Source organism: Alosa pseudoharengus, unplaced genomic scaffold, assembly GCF_046254945.1.
Source record: "Alosa pseudoharengus isolate Yale_2024_CS ecotype anadromous, Long Island Sound unplaced genomic scaffold, YU_APseudo_1.1 YU_APseudo_1.1_scf_18, whole genome shotgun sequence".
NCBI classification, from domain to species: domain Eukaryota; kingdom Metazoa; phylum Chordata; class Actinopteri; order Clupeiformes; family Clupeidae; genus Alosa; species Alosa pseudoharengus.
In genome coordinates, this window is record NW_027468650.1 from 14,942,086 (window position 1) to 14,962,385 (window position 20,300).

A 20,300-nucleotide genomic window follows, 5' to 3' on the forward strand; every position below is an offset into this window, starting at 1 on the left:
TGAGAAAATGGTGTTTGTGTGTGTGTGTGTGTGTGTGTGTGTGGTTTGGTGGTGGTGGTGGTGGGTGGGTGGTGGTGGGTGGGTGGGTGGGGGGTTCATGCTGATGTTGTGTTTTAATCAGAGCCCAGAGCAGACTGGAGGAATAAGCAGGTAGAAGGCAGGTGCTGTTCTCTGACATGGCTGCTGGCCGCCTTTAAAATTCATATCCTTCAGTTTCCATCAGCACAACAGACACTGAAGAGATCTGTTCTCAGGCAGGGGTCTATGTGTGTGTGTGTGTTTGTGTGTGTGTGTTTCTGTGTTAGTGTGGACAACTCAGGCTGGGCTGACAGTGAGAGATGCCGTGCAGCTGTAACAGGTATTATCCATAGCAACCATGCAAAGTGTGTGTGTATGTGTGTGTGTGTGTGTGTGTGTGTGTGTGTGTGTCTGTATCATAGTGGATAGATGTGATCTCCAGTAGGGCTGCCAATTAGAAAGGCCTGTATAGTTTCATAGTGTAAATGACACACATGACAACCCCCCCCCCCCCCCCCACACACACACACACACACCAAGAACAGAACATGTATGATCATGAAAGGAGGACAAATGCAACACTTGGTAAGGAGTATTGTAAGAATCTGGTGTTTGTGTGTGTGTGTGTGTGTGTGTATGTGTGTGTGTGTGTGTGTATGTGTGTGTGTTTGTGTGTTCACAGGTAAACTTGACAGTAATATATAACACTTATTACAACCAGCAACAACAGAACATGAATGATAATGGAATGCGTACAAATGCAACACTCAGTAAATCGTTTCTTGGTGTGTGTGTGAGTATGTGTGTGTGTGTGTGTTTGTTTTCAATCTTCCTTTTTTTAAACAAATTGTTTAGTGCAGGTGAGTCCGTTGCTTTAATCCCTGATAGAAGTCCTGCTGGGTTCAGGTTTAGAAGACAACGCTGTGGCCGCAGTTATAAAGTGCTGGTGGTATCAAGCTCATATTATTTATCACTGCCACGGACCCAGAGACGCTGAGTCCAATTTTCTCTCCTTTGTTAGTCCGCATCCCCGGCTCTTTCATCACAGTTACAAGTCTCCAGTGAGCCCAAATTTCACTGTGACTCCTGCTGCGAGCTCCCCACATCACTGTTTACACAAGCAGCAGATTTAACGGGAGGACGGGGAGCAGTGAGCTCAACGCTGACGGCATCTGTTCTCCAATCCCGGCCTGCTGGGGCGGTTCTGGAGGAGTGAAGCAGCATTCAGCGCTGGGCCTGCAGTCAATCCTCACTTCAAACAACTCCAGGCCTTCACTGAGCATCGGCGTGTTTCAGGGAGATAAGTCACACACACACACACACAGACACACACACACACATCTCAAAAAGGATGCCACTGACTGGGAATAATATCCCCTTCCAGATTCCGGTACGCGTCACACAAGTAAGCAACTGATCTGTGGCTGCGTTGACCCATTTTTTCCTACAAAAGACCGCTTAGTGTGACATTGAAGTTTCTTCATTCACATATCTGTTCCAAAGGTTCCGGTTGTCACATTCCACAAGCTCTGCCCAGTTGGTTCTTCACAGAAACATGCAGCAGATTAACTTATCAAATACCACTGTTTACAGTATGTGATAGAATAGCTCTAGCATTTACCAAACTAAAGAGTCTATTAGCGGGAGTCTTCGCTCAGTAGGTAAACAGTGCTCCATCTTTGATGTTTAGCACAAGAACACTTGGCATTTGGGCTGTGAAAGGCTCTCTCGAGCTGCCAGTGTTCTCTCTGTCTCTCTGCTGTTCGACACACAGTGTGAACTCTGAGCCAGCCTCCCCTCAAAGGTCACACTAAAAGCCTCAAAGCAGCCCCACATTGAAGGCCAAAGCCAAAGCTACTTGCTCGCACACAAGCAATTACTTTCTGAAAGCGGCGGGGGAGGGAGTCTGTTGAAGAGTTGGCCCAAACTCACATTGGTTGGCAGGCACATGGAATGCTTTCAGACCCGAGGACCAATGGCGGAGACACTTATGTAAGTCACTTTGGACAAACATCAGATCAGATCAGATCAGATAAACTTTATTGTCCCCAGGAGGGACATTCGTCTTGGGCACCAAGTACCACTCACAGCTGATTGCAAAGGAGACATACATTAGTGCAACACAACAAGACACAGAGGAGAACAGACAAAATAGATATAGAGACCGTCCACTCTATGTATAAATAATTCAATGACAGTGGTGTTGCACGTCACCTTTGAGGTAATATATAAATAAATAACAGTATTAAACAGTCTGAGGACAGATAGTAGTATTGCACAGTACCTAGTTCACTGATTACGGTAAATAATAATATTGCACAATCCCCTAGCACACTACATATGGGCCAAATACCTTAAACACGGGCCTTGGCATAATGAAATTTTACCATTAGTATAAGTATAGTATATATACTCTTTTGATCCCGTGAGGGAAATTTGGTCTCTGCATTTATCCCAATCCATGAATTAGTGAAACACACACAGCGTACACAGAGTGAGGTGAAGCACACACTAATCCCGGCGCAGGGAGCTGCCTGCAACAACAGCGGCGCTCGGGGAGCAGTGAGGGGTTAGGTGCCTTGCTCAAGGGCACTTCAGCCGTTCCCACTGGTCGGGGCTCGAACCGGCAACCCTCCGGTCACAGGTCCAGAGTGCTAACCAGTAGGCCACGGCTGCCCCACACATACAATAAAAAACAATAAAAACAATATACAGCCTGGAGATACATAGTGGTAGAATTGAATGAGCTTCTTGGGGACCAATAACGCATGTGTCTGTAAAATGTTGTTTATTTGTTTTCATTTTTATCGGCCCATCTTCTCTTTTGTCTTTTATTTACTTGTATTAAGTGGTGTACAACTGTTTTCCTCTTGGTTTTGACTTTTGCTTTTACTGTGGTGATGGCCAGTGTTTGTGTTTTGTTTATGTTCTGAAACGTTCAATTAAAATGTTAATCACCAAAAAAACAATACACAGAGTGACTGAACAACAGACTGTAGAAGATGTTAAATGTATGCAGCACTAAGAGCCTGCCCATTCATGTAAAACGCAACAAAAACAATGATTTCATCCTAGTATTGCAAGTAGTACACACACAAAAACATCTCAGGTAAACCTCAGCCTACACTAAGACTGAAGGAGGAGAGTTCAAAGCCTGTTGTGCTTCTGTGAGTTCAAAGCCTGCGGGGCATCTAGTCAGGGCTGCTCTGGCCTCGAGCTTGTACCGAGACGGAGGGGGATGTGTGAGCCGCACCAATTAGGCTACAGACCGACTCGGATGAGCCCGAGCCACGTTACGTAACCGACACACGTACAGACGGAGGTGGAGCTGTGCTCCGTTGATGGTGCTGCAAATGGCTAATTCACGGATGCAAAGTCGGGTCCGGATGGAGAGCAAACACTGGCCACAGTGGCAGCTCTGCTTTTTTCTGTCTCAATAACACAGCTGACTGCCCAGGGCCAGCCTTCAGTCTGCAGGCCATTAATAACATGCATGAGCAGCCCCAGGTCACTGACTTCAACGCGATTCATCATCTACCTGACTGCTCAAGGTCAACGCCTTATTGTCCTGCGCAGTGTCGGGCCATCTGCGGCGCGGATTAGTCTCTGTGGAGTCCGCGGAGAGACGGAGATTTCCACTGTGCTGCTCTCACCTGGGTCCTCCTGTGTCTGATGGTTCCCACATTATCAGTCCCACACACACAGCTACCAGGGGGATTTCAGCTGGCCTATTAAATCTTTAGGGTCAGCTGACTGCTGTACGCTCTCTGAGAGGTACTACAGAAGGAGGGTCAACCGTGGATGACCCAGGACAGAACTTTACAAGGCAGAAACATGCTGTCGAAACATGTATAATTAGCCTTGTGTGCTGTGTGTGTGTGTGTTTGTGTGTGTGTGGTGGGGCGTGGATGGGGGGTTGTGTATGTGTGTTGGATGCACTTGAGCTTAGTTCCTCCTGGTGGTGCAGTCTTTCGTGGCTCTGTTTTCATCTCCTCCGACTGCAGGAATCTCCCACTGGGGACCCTGTCGACTACGCCAACTCCTCCCCTGGGACGCCAGCTCTCCTGCGCCTCTCCCTCCTGCTCATTTAATGGCAGATATGGACCAGAGAGTGAAGCCAGTGCTCGCTGAGGGAATTGGTGTTGGGTGGTGGTGGGAATGAGTGCTTCTTAGGGGGCTGGGGTTGAGGTTATCTATAGAGAACAGGGGTTAAAGGGAAAAATTGTGTGGCCTGTTTGAAAGGATTAAGAAAAGGGCAAACAGCAAATTGGCCTACCATGCCTTTCTTTGTGGACACACACACACACACACACACACACACACACACACACACACAATGGCGCTCACATCTCAGAACTCTTTTCACCCGGCATCGCAGAAAACAAAGTTAACCTTTACAGAAGCACTCACAGTGGGGGGAAAACAAAAAAAAACTTTTCCCTCGTGAACTTCTATGTCTCAATATAAAAAAGGATAAAAAAAACAATACCAAGACAGTAAATCATAAATGGTACAGACAACGTGCTAGATTTCTGTAGACAGATAGCTCATTTACCCAGCTGAGAAACCATTTGTGTGAACTCTTACTGAACTTACAGAGAGCTCAACAAGAGCAGCTCATAATTAGTTTCCCATCAAAGAGGCGAGAGCAGCCTCAGAAGCATGCCGCTGTCACACAGGGGATTCATCAGACGCGGTGAACGAGGCCTGTTACTATTTGGGAGGCCTGCAGAGGAAATGGCAGACGGACCTCGAACTCTGAAGTCTCTTTCTCGAAACTCTGGACAACAGTTTGAGAAAATAGAAGCTCTAAATATGACACAAGATGCACAAATATCGCAGATCCACTTAGCCTCAGCAAAAATAAGCTATTCTCTGAATGAAAATGAAAAATCAATCTGCTTAATATCTGTCAGGATGCTGTTATTAGGGAGACATTTCATACCAAAGAAAAAGTATACATGTATCAAAACAAAGATATGTGTTTAGTATGGGTACTGTATATGGGTCTAAGTTGGGGCAATGGGTCCTAATTTCATTGATGGACAATTTACAACAAGCAACAAGCAAAGTTCACTGCACATGAACTAAAGTTAATTTAATAACTTGAAATCGCTCTGCTCATTTAATACCAAGAGCAAGGTCCATATCACCAGCGCAGGTCAGCACAATTACGCCCATGAGCCAAAGAATGCCTTTAGCTGCGTGACGGATTTGATTCATTGCCCATCGATGTCTGGACAATGGGTACAGCAGGACAGTGCACTGTAAAAAACAGAACTTGAGAATTGTAAACTGAAATCAGGATGCAATGTTGAAGGAATAAATATATCTAGGAAAAGTTCATATCACTTCTAAACATGGGTTTAATTATCTTTCTTCATCTGATGTTCAAGAGAAATGGGAAAGTAAGTTGTGTTGAATTGTGTTCTTCAGTTTTCGTTGACACAGTTGACATTCCGTACTTTCTTTCAATGCGCATGCGCAAATCTTCTCCCTCTCTTGCCGAATCGAAGGATGGAAATGTCTGCTGAATTTCAGTGCTGCTACTAATATTAGCTGTTGGTTAAGCGTAAAGGTAAGAGACACCAATACTTTTGCACTTTGTCCACTGATGTGACCTTATATTGGATAGTTTGAACAGAAACTATTGCTATGTAAAGTTGTAGTTAGAGAATAAATTAGATTTTCCTAATCGGAGCTTCGCGTCAAATGCTCCATGCTTGCTAACATCTGCCATTAGATATTAGCCAAGCTTGCAGTCTTTGCTTCCCGTTTAGCTCACTACCAAATGAAAATATAAGCATTTTAGTAATTTCGGTGTGAAAAATCTTCTTAGAATGAACTAATTGACATTGGTAACAACGTGTGTACGTTTGGTTTACCTTAACGACATTGCTAAATAAATCTTAGTATAGTGACCTTAAAGTGGCGGGAGGCATGACGTTACGTTAACGCTAACGTCAACTAACTAATGATAGCATTGTATTTCAGAATTTTCTAGAAACATAGCGATGTTATTCGGTATATGAAGTTTTTACTTCGTGCAGGCCTACTAAAAGTATTCGAGAATGTATGTATGAATGAATGTATTTCTTGAGAGGTTGCGATTTCTATAGCAACATTTAACATTAGGAAGGTTTGCAAAAAGTTGTGTCAGTAATGTTAGCATGACTTTAGCAAGTCAAACATCTAATCTCCAGCAAGGAAAGTTATTTCTCTTACAAATCAAACAGTACTTTCACTGTAAGTGTATTATGATCATATAGAGGACTATTTTGCAGCAGTCCCAGAAAGACGGGGCTAAACTTTACAAAAGATGCTTACATTCTAATTGTATTATTCCATTGCATAGTAAGCAGGACATACTGGGACTGCATTTTCATTCACCTTCATTCACAAGTTACTTTACACAGACTTGCAGTAAGAGGTTTTTTGTGTTTGGTTATTGAATTCGTGTTTTATCTTATTTCAGGATTATTGAATGTAATACATTTTAACTGTATTTTTTGTGTTTGCAGGTTTGGAATGCAATGTAAACTGTGTGGATTTGAGAGTCTCAGCCTTGACATTCTTCTGAAGCACTACCTGTTCTGCCACTATCAAGGACGCACTAGTCCGTTACCCTGTCTCTATCCTCAGTGCGTTTGCACTTTCAGAACTCCAGGTGTGTTGAAGTCACATTTGTCACGAGCGCAAAGACAGTGACAGGACAGTGTTTTAAAATAAATTTCAAATAAAAAGTTGTGTTCTTTACTTAAGAATTAATTGTTTCTTCTGTCTGTCTTGTAACCGAGTGATAAGTTATACATACAATAGACAATTGCCTTTTATTACTTGACGTAGTTCGATAAACTTAAAGAGCATAGTTTTAACTAAAGATTAAAGGAAGCTGTACATACTTAGAAATGTAACGCAACCGGCTGCGAAGGATTTGTACGTTTTCTTGACTTAAGTTACCATCTAGTTGTGCTAACCTGCTTTCCAAAGTTGAGGTGATAGTTTACCTGACTTATTTTTTCAATTTCAGCTTAGTTACACATATACTTTATTTGCCCTTGCAAAGCAAAGGTGAAGAAACTTAAAACACTGCTTTGTATGAACTCTGAAAACCTGGTCAGCACAACTACACAGGCCTAAAGTTGAGTAAACTTGAAAATGCTTCGCAGCTGGTTGCGTTACATTTTTTAGTTAGCTTAACTTTTTTTTTTTTTTACAGTGTGCATTCTCATGTTTTCCTTTTACAGAGATTTTATAAATAACACAATGATGCATTATAGCTATTGAACATCTTTTGTAGTCAAAGCAATAGAGCTGAAAGGCCTTTGTTTTGTGTGTCTCTCTCTCTCTCTCTCTCTCTCTGTGTGTGTGTGTTGGGTGTGTGTGCGTGTGTGTCTGTGTGTGTGTGTGTGTGTGTGTGTGTGCCGTGTCATTGTTGTTCAAGCAGGAGTGTTGTGTTTCTGACTGCCCTTTTGTCTCTGTGCAGACAAGTCAATATTTCGCCAAGTGTGATGGCTCTGCTGATGGTGTTTGTGAGCGAGCTGACTGATGTGCATTTCAAGTGCTGAATTACAGGTCTGGCTCCGAAAAATAGGAATCTTAAAACCCTGGCACACGCCATCGAGTGGATGAGTGTCAACAATGACTGGCACTCAATTTTCACAGTGTCACTCAGGCAGCGGAAAACATCACAGTTAGGCAAGGATAACGTATAACAGTCAATTGGCCCTGTGTTACACCGACCATATAAATCTGAAATTACTCTGTAATTTGTTTTTAATTTGATTTATTTTTATAATTCGGGTAGTGTGGCAGAGCCAAATATAGATCACAATATATATTTCTGGGAGTGAGAAGAAAGGAATGTACCACAATGTGCAGTAAGTTATAAAGATGGACCAAACCACAGCCTTATTACAACAGAGTTTAGTGATGAACCATTCATCAGCATTGTTACAGAAGTGTTTAATGATGAGCCAATCCCCTAGCCTGGTCCTACCAGACTCTTTTAGATTTCATAATGTACAGAGAGTCTGGCCACTTTCCATTGGCAAGCATTAACTTCTTTGAAGGTGAGTACTCTGTTGAAGTTTAAAACTATTGGATCTGCCCAGAGCCACTCTGGATCTGCCATAACCAATCGCTAACGTTTGGTTTGTGACGTATGTCATGCTCAAACTAGCGCACGACCTCAACGTCATCGTTCTTAGCCACCCCCTCTGTTCGCTGATTGGACAGGTAAAATTTGGCCTGAGAAAACCCGTGAATATACCGAAATCCCAGACGACGTACTGAAGGGAAATGAAAATTGAGCGGAGGTACGTAAAAGGGCGGAGCCAGGCTACAAATCCCCCAACTTTATCTCAACAGAGTTTGATGAAGCAGCACTGAGCTGGAAAAGAGGCACGATGAGGGGTGCTGCACTTTTGACAAACTGTGTGCTGGTGTTTGAGTGAAACTACCCATGTTGGCTGGATTACACACGAATCTACCAAAACGCACTGGGTCAGTAATGACCTCACTGACCGCTTCAGGATCCACACACACATTCGGATACTGCCTCTCTGGATGTTTCCATTAAAGCTTCATGAGCTAGAGAGCGGCTACACGCTGCTGCAAGGACTGCCCATGAATAATGAACGGCCATTTTTATCAGAGAGTCGGAGAACTGATCCCAGGCCTGGGGGGAGCCAAGTGTCCACACTGATGTCTGAATCACGACCGAAACACAAGCAGGATGACACTGATCTCATAGCCAGCCTCTGCACTATCAGACTGCTTCGAGTTACTCATTCCAACAGCGTGTGGCGAATTAATGTCATGTTGTCACAATATTTCCGCAGGCATGACAACAACAGCAAAGCATGTATATATCTTCAATGTAAAGTAAAGCAGGAGGTCAAATGTAATGTATATATCTCACAGGAAGTAGTAGAATGTATCAGATGTATCAGGTCATTCTAATAAGGAAGAAAACTACATCTCATACTTGTTTGTAGTTAACATTAAATATAACATATGTTTATAAACATGTAATGAGGTTGTACAGGCTCAGTTAAACACAATTTCACTCTAGTGTTATTTTCTTTGTTACACCAAACAGCTACATCTCAGTCACTCTTCAGCTTCAAATGGCCTAATCCATCATGTTCTTGTGCCTGTGATCAACAGGACATACCAGCCTGGTTCTTAATGATGACTGTGTCATTTCTGTAAACTCTCTCTCTTAAGTGACAAATCCGCCTCCTAACTCTCTCCACAATGAGATATCTACTTCCTCCCTTTCAGTGCTGTGGTTTCCCCTGCTGTAGATGCAGCTGTCTGCTCCTCCGTGCTGAAGCCTGTTTGTCAACTCCAGTGCTGAGATCCTCTTCCCATCATGCTTTGCTCTCTGCCTCTCTCGGCTGTGGTCGGTGTGGTGTGTGTGAGCACACCCTGTAGACGTCATTATTCTGAATGACAGCTAATGATACCCGCTGAGAGATTGCCTATTCCCACGACACTTTGCCGGCCACAGTAGGATGGCTACATCATTGGCCTGCCAGCAGCAGAGAATATGTCTCTCTGACTCTCTGCTTCACTCATTGTCTCTCTCTTCCTCACCCACTCCTCTCTCACTTTCTCCTTCACTCACCATCCCTTTCTCTCTCTCTCTCTATCTAATAATCTCTGTCTGCCTTTTCTCTCTGTCTTCTTACAGACCCCTTATGTTCTCTCCGTCTGCCTGCCTCCACCTTCACATCTCTCTGGTCTTTATTTCTCTCTCTCTCCTCCCCCCTCCATCCCTCAGCCTCTCTCTCTCTCTCTCTCTCTCTCTCTCTCTCTCTCTATCTCTCTCTCCTCCCCCCATCCCTCAACCTCCCTCCCCCTCTCTCTCTCTCTCTCTCTCTCTCTCTCTCTCTCTCCCTTATGTCCTTTCCTGTTTTTACCCCCCTCTCCCCCCACTCCACCTGTCCTGTGGTGCAGCTTTGACTGGTCATCTCTCTGCCTCTCCCCAGCTCTGCTCTGGCCCCTGATTAAAAACAGAGAGGGGAGAAATCAGTTGTCCAGTCCTGAGTCCTGCCATTTGACAGTGTCAGGATCGATCCAGCTGACCACTACTTGATGTGCTGAAAAGCTCCACCACCGGCCGAGGAGCATCTGCAGCAATCAGAGATGGAGTGGGAGGTTCTCTACCCTCACTCTCTCTCTCTCCCTCTCGCTTTCTCTCACTTTCTCTCTCTCTCTCTCTCTGTCCCGGGTTGCCATATTAGAGCTAAAGGCGGGGATCACATTAGCCAGCGGCAAGTGGCAGGTTTCCTATTGTTCTCTATTGTTCGGCAGCGGAACGGTGGCGACGCTGGCGTAACGCTAGCGTTGAATAAGTTTAGCTTTGAACTTGGTTCAACTTTTAAAGCGCAACGCGAGCGTTTTCAATTGACAAACCGTTTGTGTTGCTTAGGAACGAGACACAACTTATTATGGTCTGAGTGTTGCGTTATGTTTGCTGCTGCCGCTTGCCGCTGGCTGATGTGATCCTCGCCTAAATGTAAGTCCCTTCTGCTCATGCTGATGACCGTCTGACAATCATGTTAAGGTGACGCAATCAATCCACCACACTCTGCATCACTGACAATCTGTGACATTTGCATCCACTTTAGCCGCACAGTCACTCTAATACTTATACCTAAAGCACTCTGAATAATAACTTAATTGGCGTGGTTGCTGTTCAGCTCTTAAATTGCAGTTAAAGTCCTCTGAAAATCATTTCCTCCCCTTCAGATGTGCACCTGTTCCATCACCATGTTTTTTGCAGGCTAATTTTGCGTTCAGCGCATACATGTATGTTCAAAACAACGTAGCTTTAAGTAAGTGGTTTCAGTGCAATTTGTGGCTGTGTCAACAAGTGCATTACCAGTGTTCACCAGTTTTTTTCTCAGTGTTTACCATTATCCTCCACTGCTTCTGTGTATGTTTGTCAACACACTTACAGGCATGCCAGAGGATTGTGTTACTTTTGCTTTTTCACATCATCCTCTTTCTTAGACAATTAAATCTGTCATGATTGCTACACAAATAGTTTGAGTATGTTTCTAAGTGGAGAAGACGTATTGCCCTCTATTATCTGTTTTGTTGATATCTTATCATGTATTGTATAATTTCATGATTGCCAAACCTTTGATTCCTATTAATAATATTGTCAGTTAGCTCCATTCAACTGCACCAGTTGAGTTCCAAGTTGGATGTTCCATCAGCAACGTTCCTTGAAGTTGGACATCCAACTTAGAAAGTAGTCTGTGGTAACCTCATCTTTAGATTCTGGTGTGATGTCATTCCCTGCTCTGAGTTTGGGCTTCTGAGGTAAATGGAATACACTAATGCTGTTTCCTGTGGTCTCCCCCTCATTTATTCCCATTCAAGGTCTGCTCAAGGTCTACTCTCCACTTAGTCCAAATAGCCGCTCTCTGGTTGATTATTGAGTTTTAAAGAGCATCTACTCTCCCATAAGTGTGAGTCATGATCTCCTTACAGATACTTCATATATTTTCATACCCGTATACATTTATTCATAATGCTTTACCTTGAACAGACCTGCCATATACAGTAGTTGTTAGATCAAATAATGATCACATAAAATGACAGGGGTTCTTGGAGGTTGGGACAGGTGTCCTTGGGACTAGTGCTGAGTTTTCCGATGACTTTGTCTTTTTGGCTTGATAAAAAAAAAAAAAACTGGAGGTGATGGACATTTCCCTGTTTTCAGTCTGACCCCACACCACTGGTCAGCCCTCCTGTTCTGTCCTGTCCTGTGGGGGAGGAGGCAGGAGGTGGCAGGAGCAGGAGGTGCAGATGGCCTGATAGCGCTGGGTCTGTCCAACGGCTGCCACTTCACAGACGGCCACCACAGCGTGTGCATGGGAATGAGACATTATTGTTGCTGTGGCGACCTGGACCCGTCGGCAGTGATGGAGCCCTTCCTGACCTCACTGTCATCTGTTTGCAATGCCATGAATCACAAACACAAACACACACACACACACACACTGGTGCTGCCCAGCAAGGGACAGAGAGAGAGAGAGAGAGAGAGAGAGGGGGACAGAGAAAGAGGGAGAGAGAGGGACAGAGAGGGAGAGAGAGAGAGATAGAGACAGAGAGAGAGGGAAAGAAAGAGGGAGAGGGACAGAGAGAGTGAGAGAGGGAGAGAGAGAGAGGGAGAGAGAGAGAGGGAGAGAGAGAGCAGATGATGCCTGACAGATAAAAGAAACACACACTGGGCCACATTGCGCTTAACGGTCTCCCACCTCCCGCCCAGCTGCATCCGTTTGTGTTTGTTTGCAAAGGAGAAAAACAAACAGCTCCTGATGAGGGCTTCCAAGGCCAAATGGTCCCGTTGGCTCTCTGTGGCACGAGTCCATGTCTCCTTCCAGCCCCTCATCAGGGACTGGCACATGTCCAGAAGAGGATCAGTCCTTCCTCTTTCTTTTCTCTCTCCTCTCTGCCTCTCCACTCCTTCATTTACTCATATCCTCTATCACACCATCATGCCTTTCTAACAGAGTTAGGACTTGAAATGTTAAATGACCCCCAGCCAAAGCACCAGGGAACTTCTTTCAGCAATCATTAAAGGTGCTCTAAGCGGTGCCACACGCTTTTTAGGCTAAAACATGTTATGTCACTTACTGCAAACATCACCTAACCAACCGCTAGCTGTCTGTGTCCTGAATACACTATAAAAAAAAAGTGATCTCTGTGGACAGCCCAGGCTCCAAAAACAGCAACAAAAACAACCTGGGCAAACCTAGCCCATAAAAACATAACAAACTGTTCCAGCAAACAGATGCGAGATGCGCATTTAGGAGAGTTTCAATTGCACAGGAGCAGCACGGGAGGGAGGGGGAGGAAGTAGCGAGCTAGCTCTCTGTTTTGTTTGAAAGTCAACAGAAGTGACGTTACCCAGCATCGCTTAGAGCACCTAAATAACATGAGATATGTACTGACTCTGGACTGTGGCATCACATAAGAACCCATTATATGGATACATAGATAAGGGTAACACGGATGAGTTATGTAGCATTATAGGAAGTGATAGATGGTGGCAGTATGGCATTATACAGGTATGTAGAAAATAACATCAGTAGGTCTACACATCTACAAGCCTATAAACAGAAGTGCACTTTCAGTAGAAACCTTGACTTCTCTCTCAACACAAACTGTAAAACAGTGTTTTGTGGGATGCTGTGGCACAAGCAAACATCAGAAATGGCTACAGGTCGGAATTATGGATACATGGCCATAAAAGTGACTTTTGTGCATCTTGTGTGAGAGGATGGATTGTGCCTGAGTAAGGAGAGTAAAGCTCTATTTCAGCTGCATTCACTTTCCGCCCATAGACTTCTTTAGTGCACTTCTAAAAAGAAAGAGGCTTCTAATGAAGAGAACCAGGAGGCTGTTTCACTGTGTGTGCTTTTTCATTACTCCTCCTCAAGTGGTCGACTTTAGTCCCCTGCTGGGAAGATGGGGGGGTATTAACAACAACAATAACAACAACAGCAAACGTTTCCTGTATACGGCAGTGCTTTTTTAATTTGCCAGGGAATCTATAGGCTCCATAAAGATGCGCTGCGCTCAGTCCTCACCTCGCTCCTTTCATTAGAGAGCAGCTGCAGGTGTGAGATTTCTTCTCGCAGTGTTTTCCTTTCATAATTCTTTTTCTCACCTTTTCACTTCAGCTGATGTTGCATTTATGTAACAGAGACTCGCTTTACTTTACAGTAGGTGAGAAAGTTCTAATTCAGATGAAAGAAGTGGTTTATTTGGTTGTAGACAGCAGGCAGCTTCAGCACCATGGACAGCACAAGTATGCAGCTTCAGCACCATGGACAGCACCAGTATGCAGCTTCAGCAACATGGACAGCACCAGTATGCAGCTTCAGCACCATGGACAGTACCAGTATAAAGCTTCATTATAATGGACAGCACAAGTATGCAGTTTCAGCACCATGGACAGCACCAGAATGCCGCTTCAGCACCATGGACAGCACCAGTATGCAGCTTCAGCACCATGGACAGCACCAGTATGCAGCAGCATCAATGCAATGGACAACATCCGTTTGCAGCTTCATTACAATGAACAGCATCAGTTTTCAGATTCAGTACCTCAGACAGCGTCAGTATGAGGCTTTAGCACCTAGAACAGCTCAAATGGAGTATTGCTAGCAGGAATCTCAGGCAGCTTTACGGAAGGTAACACAACTACCAGGACTAACTAACCAGAATAACTTTCTCTAATCATTTAACACACTGATGGCTGAGAAAATCTGGCCTCAATCCTTGTAAGGATCTCTGTAAAAAACACATGACAAACATAACTCACTCTCTCACTCACTCTCCTTCCTACTATCTGTGTGTCTGTTTGTCTGTGTGTCTGTATATTCTGCCAGATTAGGGTTGTAGTGAGGCCCAGTCCGTCCCCAGTAAGGTACTGTCCAATTCTGACCGACTGGCTGTGGCTTTCCCCCCTCATCCAGCCCAAATCGAGTAGCTCCAGGCCCGATGATGATCATCTTATTCTGTCGCCCTGCCTGCTGACTCACACCTGGCTCATGGCCCATCTGCACCAAACTCAGGTGCTGGCCAGGTGCACATCCGTCTGCTGCTGTGGACACTTGCCTGGCGTCCACTGGCCCTTAAATGACTGAATAAGAGACCCGGCACAATCCCCCACCCCCTCCTCCACTCTGCCGTCCACTCAGCCTGGCGAGATGGGGAGCTGCTGCCCGCCTCCATGCCAGCGATTAAAGGGGGAGGGCACCAGACCATCAGTCATCCACACTGGACTCTCTCTCTCTTTTACACACACACACACACACACACACACACACACACACACACACACACACACAGGGCCCTAAGCCCTTAGAGACATATGTCCATTCATTCAGTTCAAGCTCATGCACCACTCTTTTCTTACTCTGTCTTACACTCATACACAGACGCACACATAACACACACACCCACAACCCCCCCCCCCCACACACACACACACACACACACACACACACACACACACACACACACACACACACACACACACACACACACACACACACACAGGCTGGTGCCATTCATAGTCCAGACCAAAGTAGCGCATATGGTAGTAACAGATGCCATTGCACCCAGTGATTTCTGCATCAAGCCATTGATGGAAATCCACAAAGCAGAAAATGACTCACTGGCCTGTTGCAGTGCTTTGCATGAGCTCCTTATTCTTCTGCTCTGCTGTGAAGCATGGACATTAATTTCCATTAGGCGACTTCAACACTGCCAAGCTCTAGGTAGAATGCAGGATTTCGGCGTTTTTTCCAATATCTGCTCCAGAACAAGCATTCTAAGGAGGCTTGATTTAACACCACAAATTGAATTTCTTTTAAATGCAAGCGCCACAATATACAGGGTGTTTGGGTAGGTGTCCAGCATGACCTGTTCTGGAGCATAAACAGCTTCCTGCCTACTGGTTATATTCGACCCAATCATTATGATACATTTTTGCCAAGTGAGTGATGTCACCTGGAGTCCTGGAGTCACCTATGTGTCTGCAGAGCCCTTGGGCTTCCGCCAAGATGCTATTTTGGTCCTGATGTGTCCCCGTGACAACCAGACAGTGACATTCTGGCAGCAAGGTAGGACTGGAGGGGTTCCAGATTTAAATATCACCTCCTGGAGTGATGCAGCAACAACACACACACACACACATACACACACACACACACACGCACACACACACATGCACACACACACACAAGCCTAAATACTAATTGTTAATCCTAATGCTTGAGATCAGTTCTAATCTCACACAGCACAGGCGCTAAGTAACTGCGCATCTGATGGCGTTGCCTCCCTTAAGGATGCAATGTAATGCAATTACCAATGCGGCCTTCTGATTGAACTTATTTCTTGTCTCCTAATATACTAGGTTTCTGATTTCTGTAATATGGCTCTATGAACCTCTATTTTGATGTTCTAATGCTACCATATGCATTCAGTTGCTATTGTCTCTTCAGTGTTCTCATTCTACCGGTTAGAATCATTTGAATTCTCAATAGAGTACCGAAGCCATGACGTAGCGCTGTCAAGGCAGCAATTTCACTGTATCTAAACAAATCAATCTAACCATAGTATTCACCATAGCATAGCGGTGGCTTTCTTAATCTATTTAAATCATTTTGACGTTAGTATAGATTTTTTTACACAGTAATCACATACTACAACATACTGTATATTCATACAAACACTATCAAATTTGTGACTACAGAGTTTTATTTTAGCATGGGTTTCCTCCGTAAAAGAGACTTGCATATTACTTCACAGCATGCGGTTAAAATCCTTGAATTCACAGACGTGTCTTGGCTTTATTTTTGAGGCAAAAAACATCATTCCTAACAGCCGCCAGTCTCTGCTAAGACGTGACATATTCACTGGAATTTTGTTTCTTTCTATTACACCTGCCAGGGAATCCATGTTATGTGGCTAAGCTGCTGCCTAGCAGGTAAAACATGTTTAAATGGCTATAGCCTACTTCTAAAACAATTTATTAGATTGATCCCACGTGTCTACATTCAATGCTATGAAGCCACTTCAAAAGTTTGTTTATATCTAGTGACACTGCCGTCATGGAAACAGAACGTCACACTTCGGTACTCTATAGACCGGTTTCAGGTCCCTAACAACCGTAGTCAAGAACGAACTCGGAGGACAAGCACTAGTTGTTAACACTGACAGCGCATAGAAAACAAGCTGGCTGAACTTGATATAAGATGAAGAATAAAAACATATTGCCTAAATATTTCGGTGTAGCCGAGTCTGGATTGTTTTCATCTAGAGGTGTAGCGGATTTACCTATGAAAAAGCAACGGATTTTACGGAAGGTAAGCTAAACATGTGGCCAGTCACTGTAAAGTTAGGTTAGGCTTAAGCTAATGTTAACGTTAGGGCTTCGACTGCACAAACAATTAGTTTAGATTTAGTGAGAACATTACCTACTCAAAGGGTACATAATGACAGGGGTGGACAATCATTTCCTCCTGAGGTCAGAGGATAATTACTTTGATAAAGTAGCCTATGCTGGCCACACATTGAACGGTTGACTGAAATAACGTTAACGTTACACTGCACAAAATGCATTGTGCTGGATGTTAACTAACAGGACAGGAGCCTATGATGGATTAGCTAACGTTATAAGCTATGCTACCTTATAGTAGGCCTATGCAATAACGTTACTTTCAAGCCCATGTCTTCTTTCTTAAAACAAACAACTCAAATGGAGTGTCAAATTTAACTTTAGGCTACCCTGCATATTGTCATTTGCGTGAAATGTATAGGCTAATGTTAGCCTCTGTTCTCATGGATCATTAAGTCTCATTAAAATGATATGCTGAGGATTATGATAAAAAACACTTTGTTAACGTCACTAACGTAACCCTATGTTAGCCTTTTTAGCCTAGTTTTTCCTCTTGAGCATGAAAATAACATTTGTGGCATAACTTCGTACCTTCATAATGCATGCTTCGTAAAGGTCTAACACCTAGGCCTGCCTACTTTATTGGCGTTTTAAAATTTTTTAGCTTTGAACGGACACATCACAAAACAATGAAATGTCTGCACCACACAGGGGAATTTCCGTCGGCTTTTCTCTGCCAAAAGTTAACAATTTTCAAGCACCTTGCGTCTTTCTTTCAATGTATTGCTATACGGCTCTGGGCTTGCTTGTCCTCCGAGTTCGTCCTTAATGACGGTTGTTAGGGACCTGAAACCGGTCTATTGTTAAGGCTTCTGAATGGCTTTGTTCTGATGCTGACATGTGAGTTCTACTTTAGCAGTGAGTGATATGTGAGACAATGGGGAAAATGCCCCAGTCGCCTAATTAGCCATCAAATACAGCAGCAGAGACCAGAAGGCTCCACTTCAGAGAGGGGCTCTGGAAAAACAGGGGAGAGAAAGGGGCAAAAGAGCTGTGCTGGAGAGCAGAAAACAAACCTGACTTATTACCGCGAGGCAGCAAGGAGACAGAAAGGTTGAGTTTGATCATGAAGTTTGATGACTACAATTAGCAACAGACACACTTCAAAATCCACCCAGAATAATGGCTACTGAATAATAGAATAGAGTGGGTGAGGAGCCTGTCATGTGCTAATCAGAGGATAGAGGTCTCACCTGGTTTTTGATCTAACAGTTTCAGACAAATGATGGAATTGCTTTTGCATTTTATCTGTAGAACAGTGCTGCTGGTCATGGTGACACAGACAGACACACACACACACACACACACACACACACACACACACTTTATCAGAGCTGTGCACATTACTGATAAAAGCAGGTATGCTATGCAGCTTTGACAGACTGGACTGTCCAGCATCCCCAGACTTGCAGCCCCAGAGAGCTGTCCGCCGCCTGTGGAACAGATTCCACTATGATCCGGCCTAATCCAGGACTCGTGGCGGAACCAAGGCCGAGGCGGATCCGGCTTAATCCCGCACACACGCCAGAGCCCGGTCCGCTGCTGCCGGCCGCTATCTAACCGAATTTGAACAGCTGAGTAATCTCAGAGCAGCGCCGGCCTGAACCAACCCGTTAGTGCAACACCCCCCCCCCCCCCCCCCAACACACACACCCCGTTTTTCATTCTGCAGCGGAGGATTTCCATACATTGGCAGCCGCCATTCAGGAGACGAAGGGGCCTGACAGCTCTGAGCTGCCGCTCTGCTCTGCTCTGCTCAGCTCAGCCAATATTCAATTACTGCGTGAGGAATGTCATGACTCACTGGACACTCATTCAGAGTGGCCGCTGAGAGCCGAAACACGGAGAGGAAATGAGGCTGAATGGCGCATGGGTGTGAAGAGGGGGACTGAAAGCAAACCGGTGTGTTAATCGCGGTGCTGAGCAGAGTGGTGCACCATTAAACTGGACCAGCACTGGAGGAATGTAAGACTGGATCACGACCACAATATACCACATACTACATTTGGAAGGAGAGGTGCAAACGCACACCAAAATCGAGGTGCAGGCAACTGGGAATAAAACTTAGTTGAAGGAGAGAGATGTCGCACACTCCGAGTACGCTAATTACTTTATTGAGGCGATAACGTTTCGGCCAGTCTGACCTTCTTCAGATCGCATGCATACCACATTAATCACAGACTCGTGATATGCCTTTGCAATGTCCACAGTTTTACACAATAATTCTGCACACTATCAAAAGGATTTAATATGAGCCACCTCAACTTTGTCAACTTCAAAACGTGCACAATTCCTAGGAGCCCGACTTCTTTAAAATCAGCATGAAGCTGATGAACAGCAACGCAGTTGGGGTGACAGAGCTTTTGAACCAAGCCTAAAGTGAACTTCTGAAAGCCACTGCCGACAGAGCATGCCTCACACCTCCATTGCTCCTTATAAGCATATTGTTGAACATGTCAATTCTCCTGGCCCGCACAGATTCAGGGCCTGGAGGGAGTTTACAGAACAACTTTGTACGATGGCCAGAGATTTTTTTATGTCAACACAGACATATTAGACAACTTTGCAAAGCAATTAAAAATACTGTATTGAACTAGAATGACAGACTGCCCCTTACATTCCTTGGCATATCACAAACGATCAGTGTGACTGCACAATGCATGGCGGGTTTAGCAGTGGATGTCACGGTACCCAGTGTGTGTGTGTGTCCCAGGGTGTGGGTCTCAGGGTGTGTGTGCTCCCGAGTGTGTGTGGGCAGAGTGTGTGTCTCAGTGTGTGTGACTGTCAGTGTGGCTGCACAATGCATGGCTGGGTTGAGTGGCGGATGTCACGGTACCCAGTGTGTGTGTGTCCAAGGGTGTGGGTCTCAGGGTGTGTGTTCCAGGGTGTGTGTGCCCCAGAGTGTGTGTGTGTGTGTGTGTGTGTGTGTGTGTGTATGTCCAAGAGGTCCTCACCTAGTCTGAAGGAGAGCGGGCCGCAGACGGAGCTTCTCACCCACATTGCTAAGAAGAGCAGAGGCGCCCAGGCTGCGAGCATCTTCTATGCCTCCTCATGGGTCCTCTCCCGGGGATACCCCTCGTCACTGCCACCTGCTCTCTCACACACACACACACACACACACACACACACACACACACACACACACACACACACACACAAACACACACACACACAAACACACAGGGACACACACACAAACACACACACACACAGGGACACCCACACACACACAAACACACACACACACAAACACACAGGGACACCCACACACACACAAACACACACA

General features: G+C 44.9%; 1 protein-coding gene across 1 annotated transcript in view; it reads right to left on the bottom strand.

The window, feature by feature from the left end:
* grik4 (glutamate receptor, ionotropic, kainate 4) overlaps nucleotides 1–20,050 on the bottom strand; it is a 166,033-nt gene extending 145,983 nt beyond the window's left edge. Inside the window, exon 1 of the mRNA XM_076290323.1 lies at nucleotides 19,969–20,050. Coding sequence (XP_076146438.1) covers nucleotides 19,969–20,050 — 82 coding nt within the window. The remainder of the gene's footprint in view (nucleotides 1–19,968) is intronic.
* Between the last annotated feature and the right edge of the window lie 250 nt (nucleotides 20,051–20,300).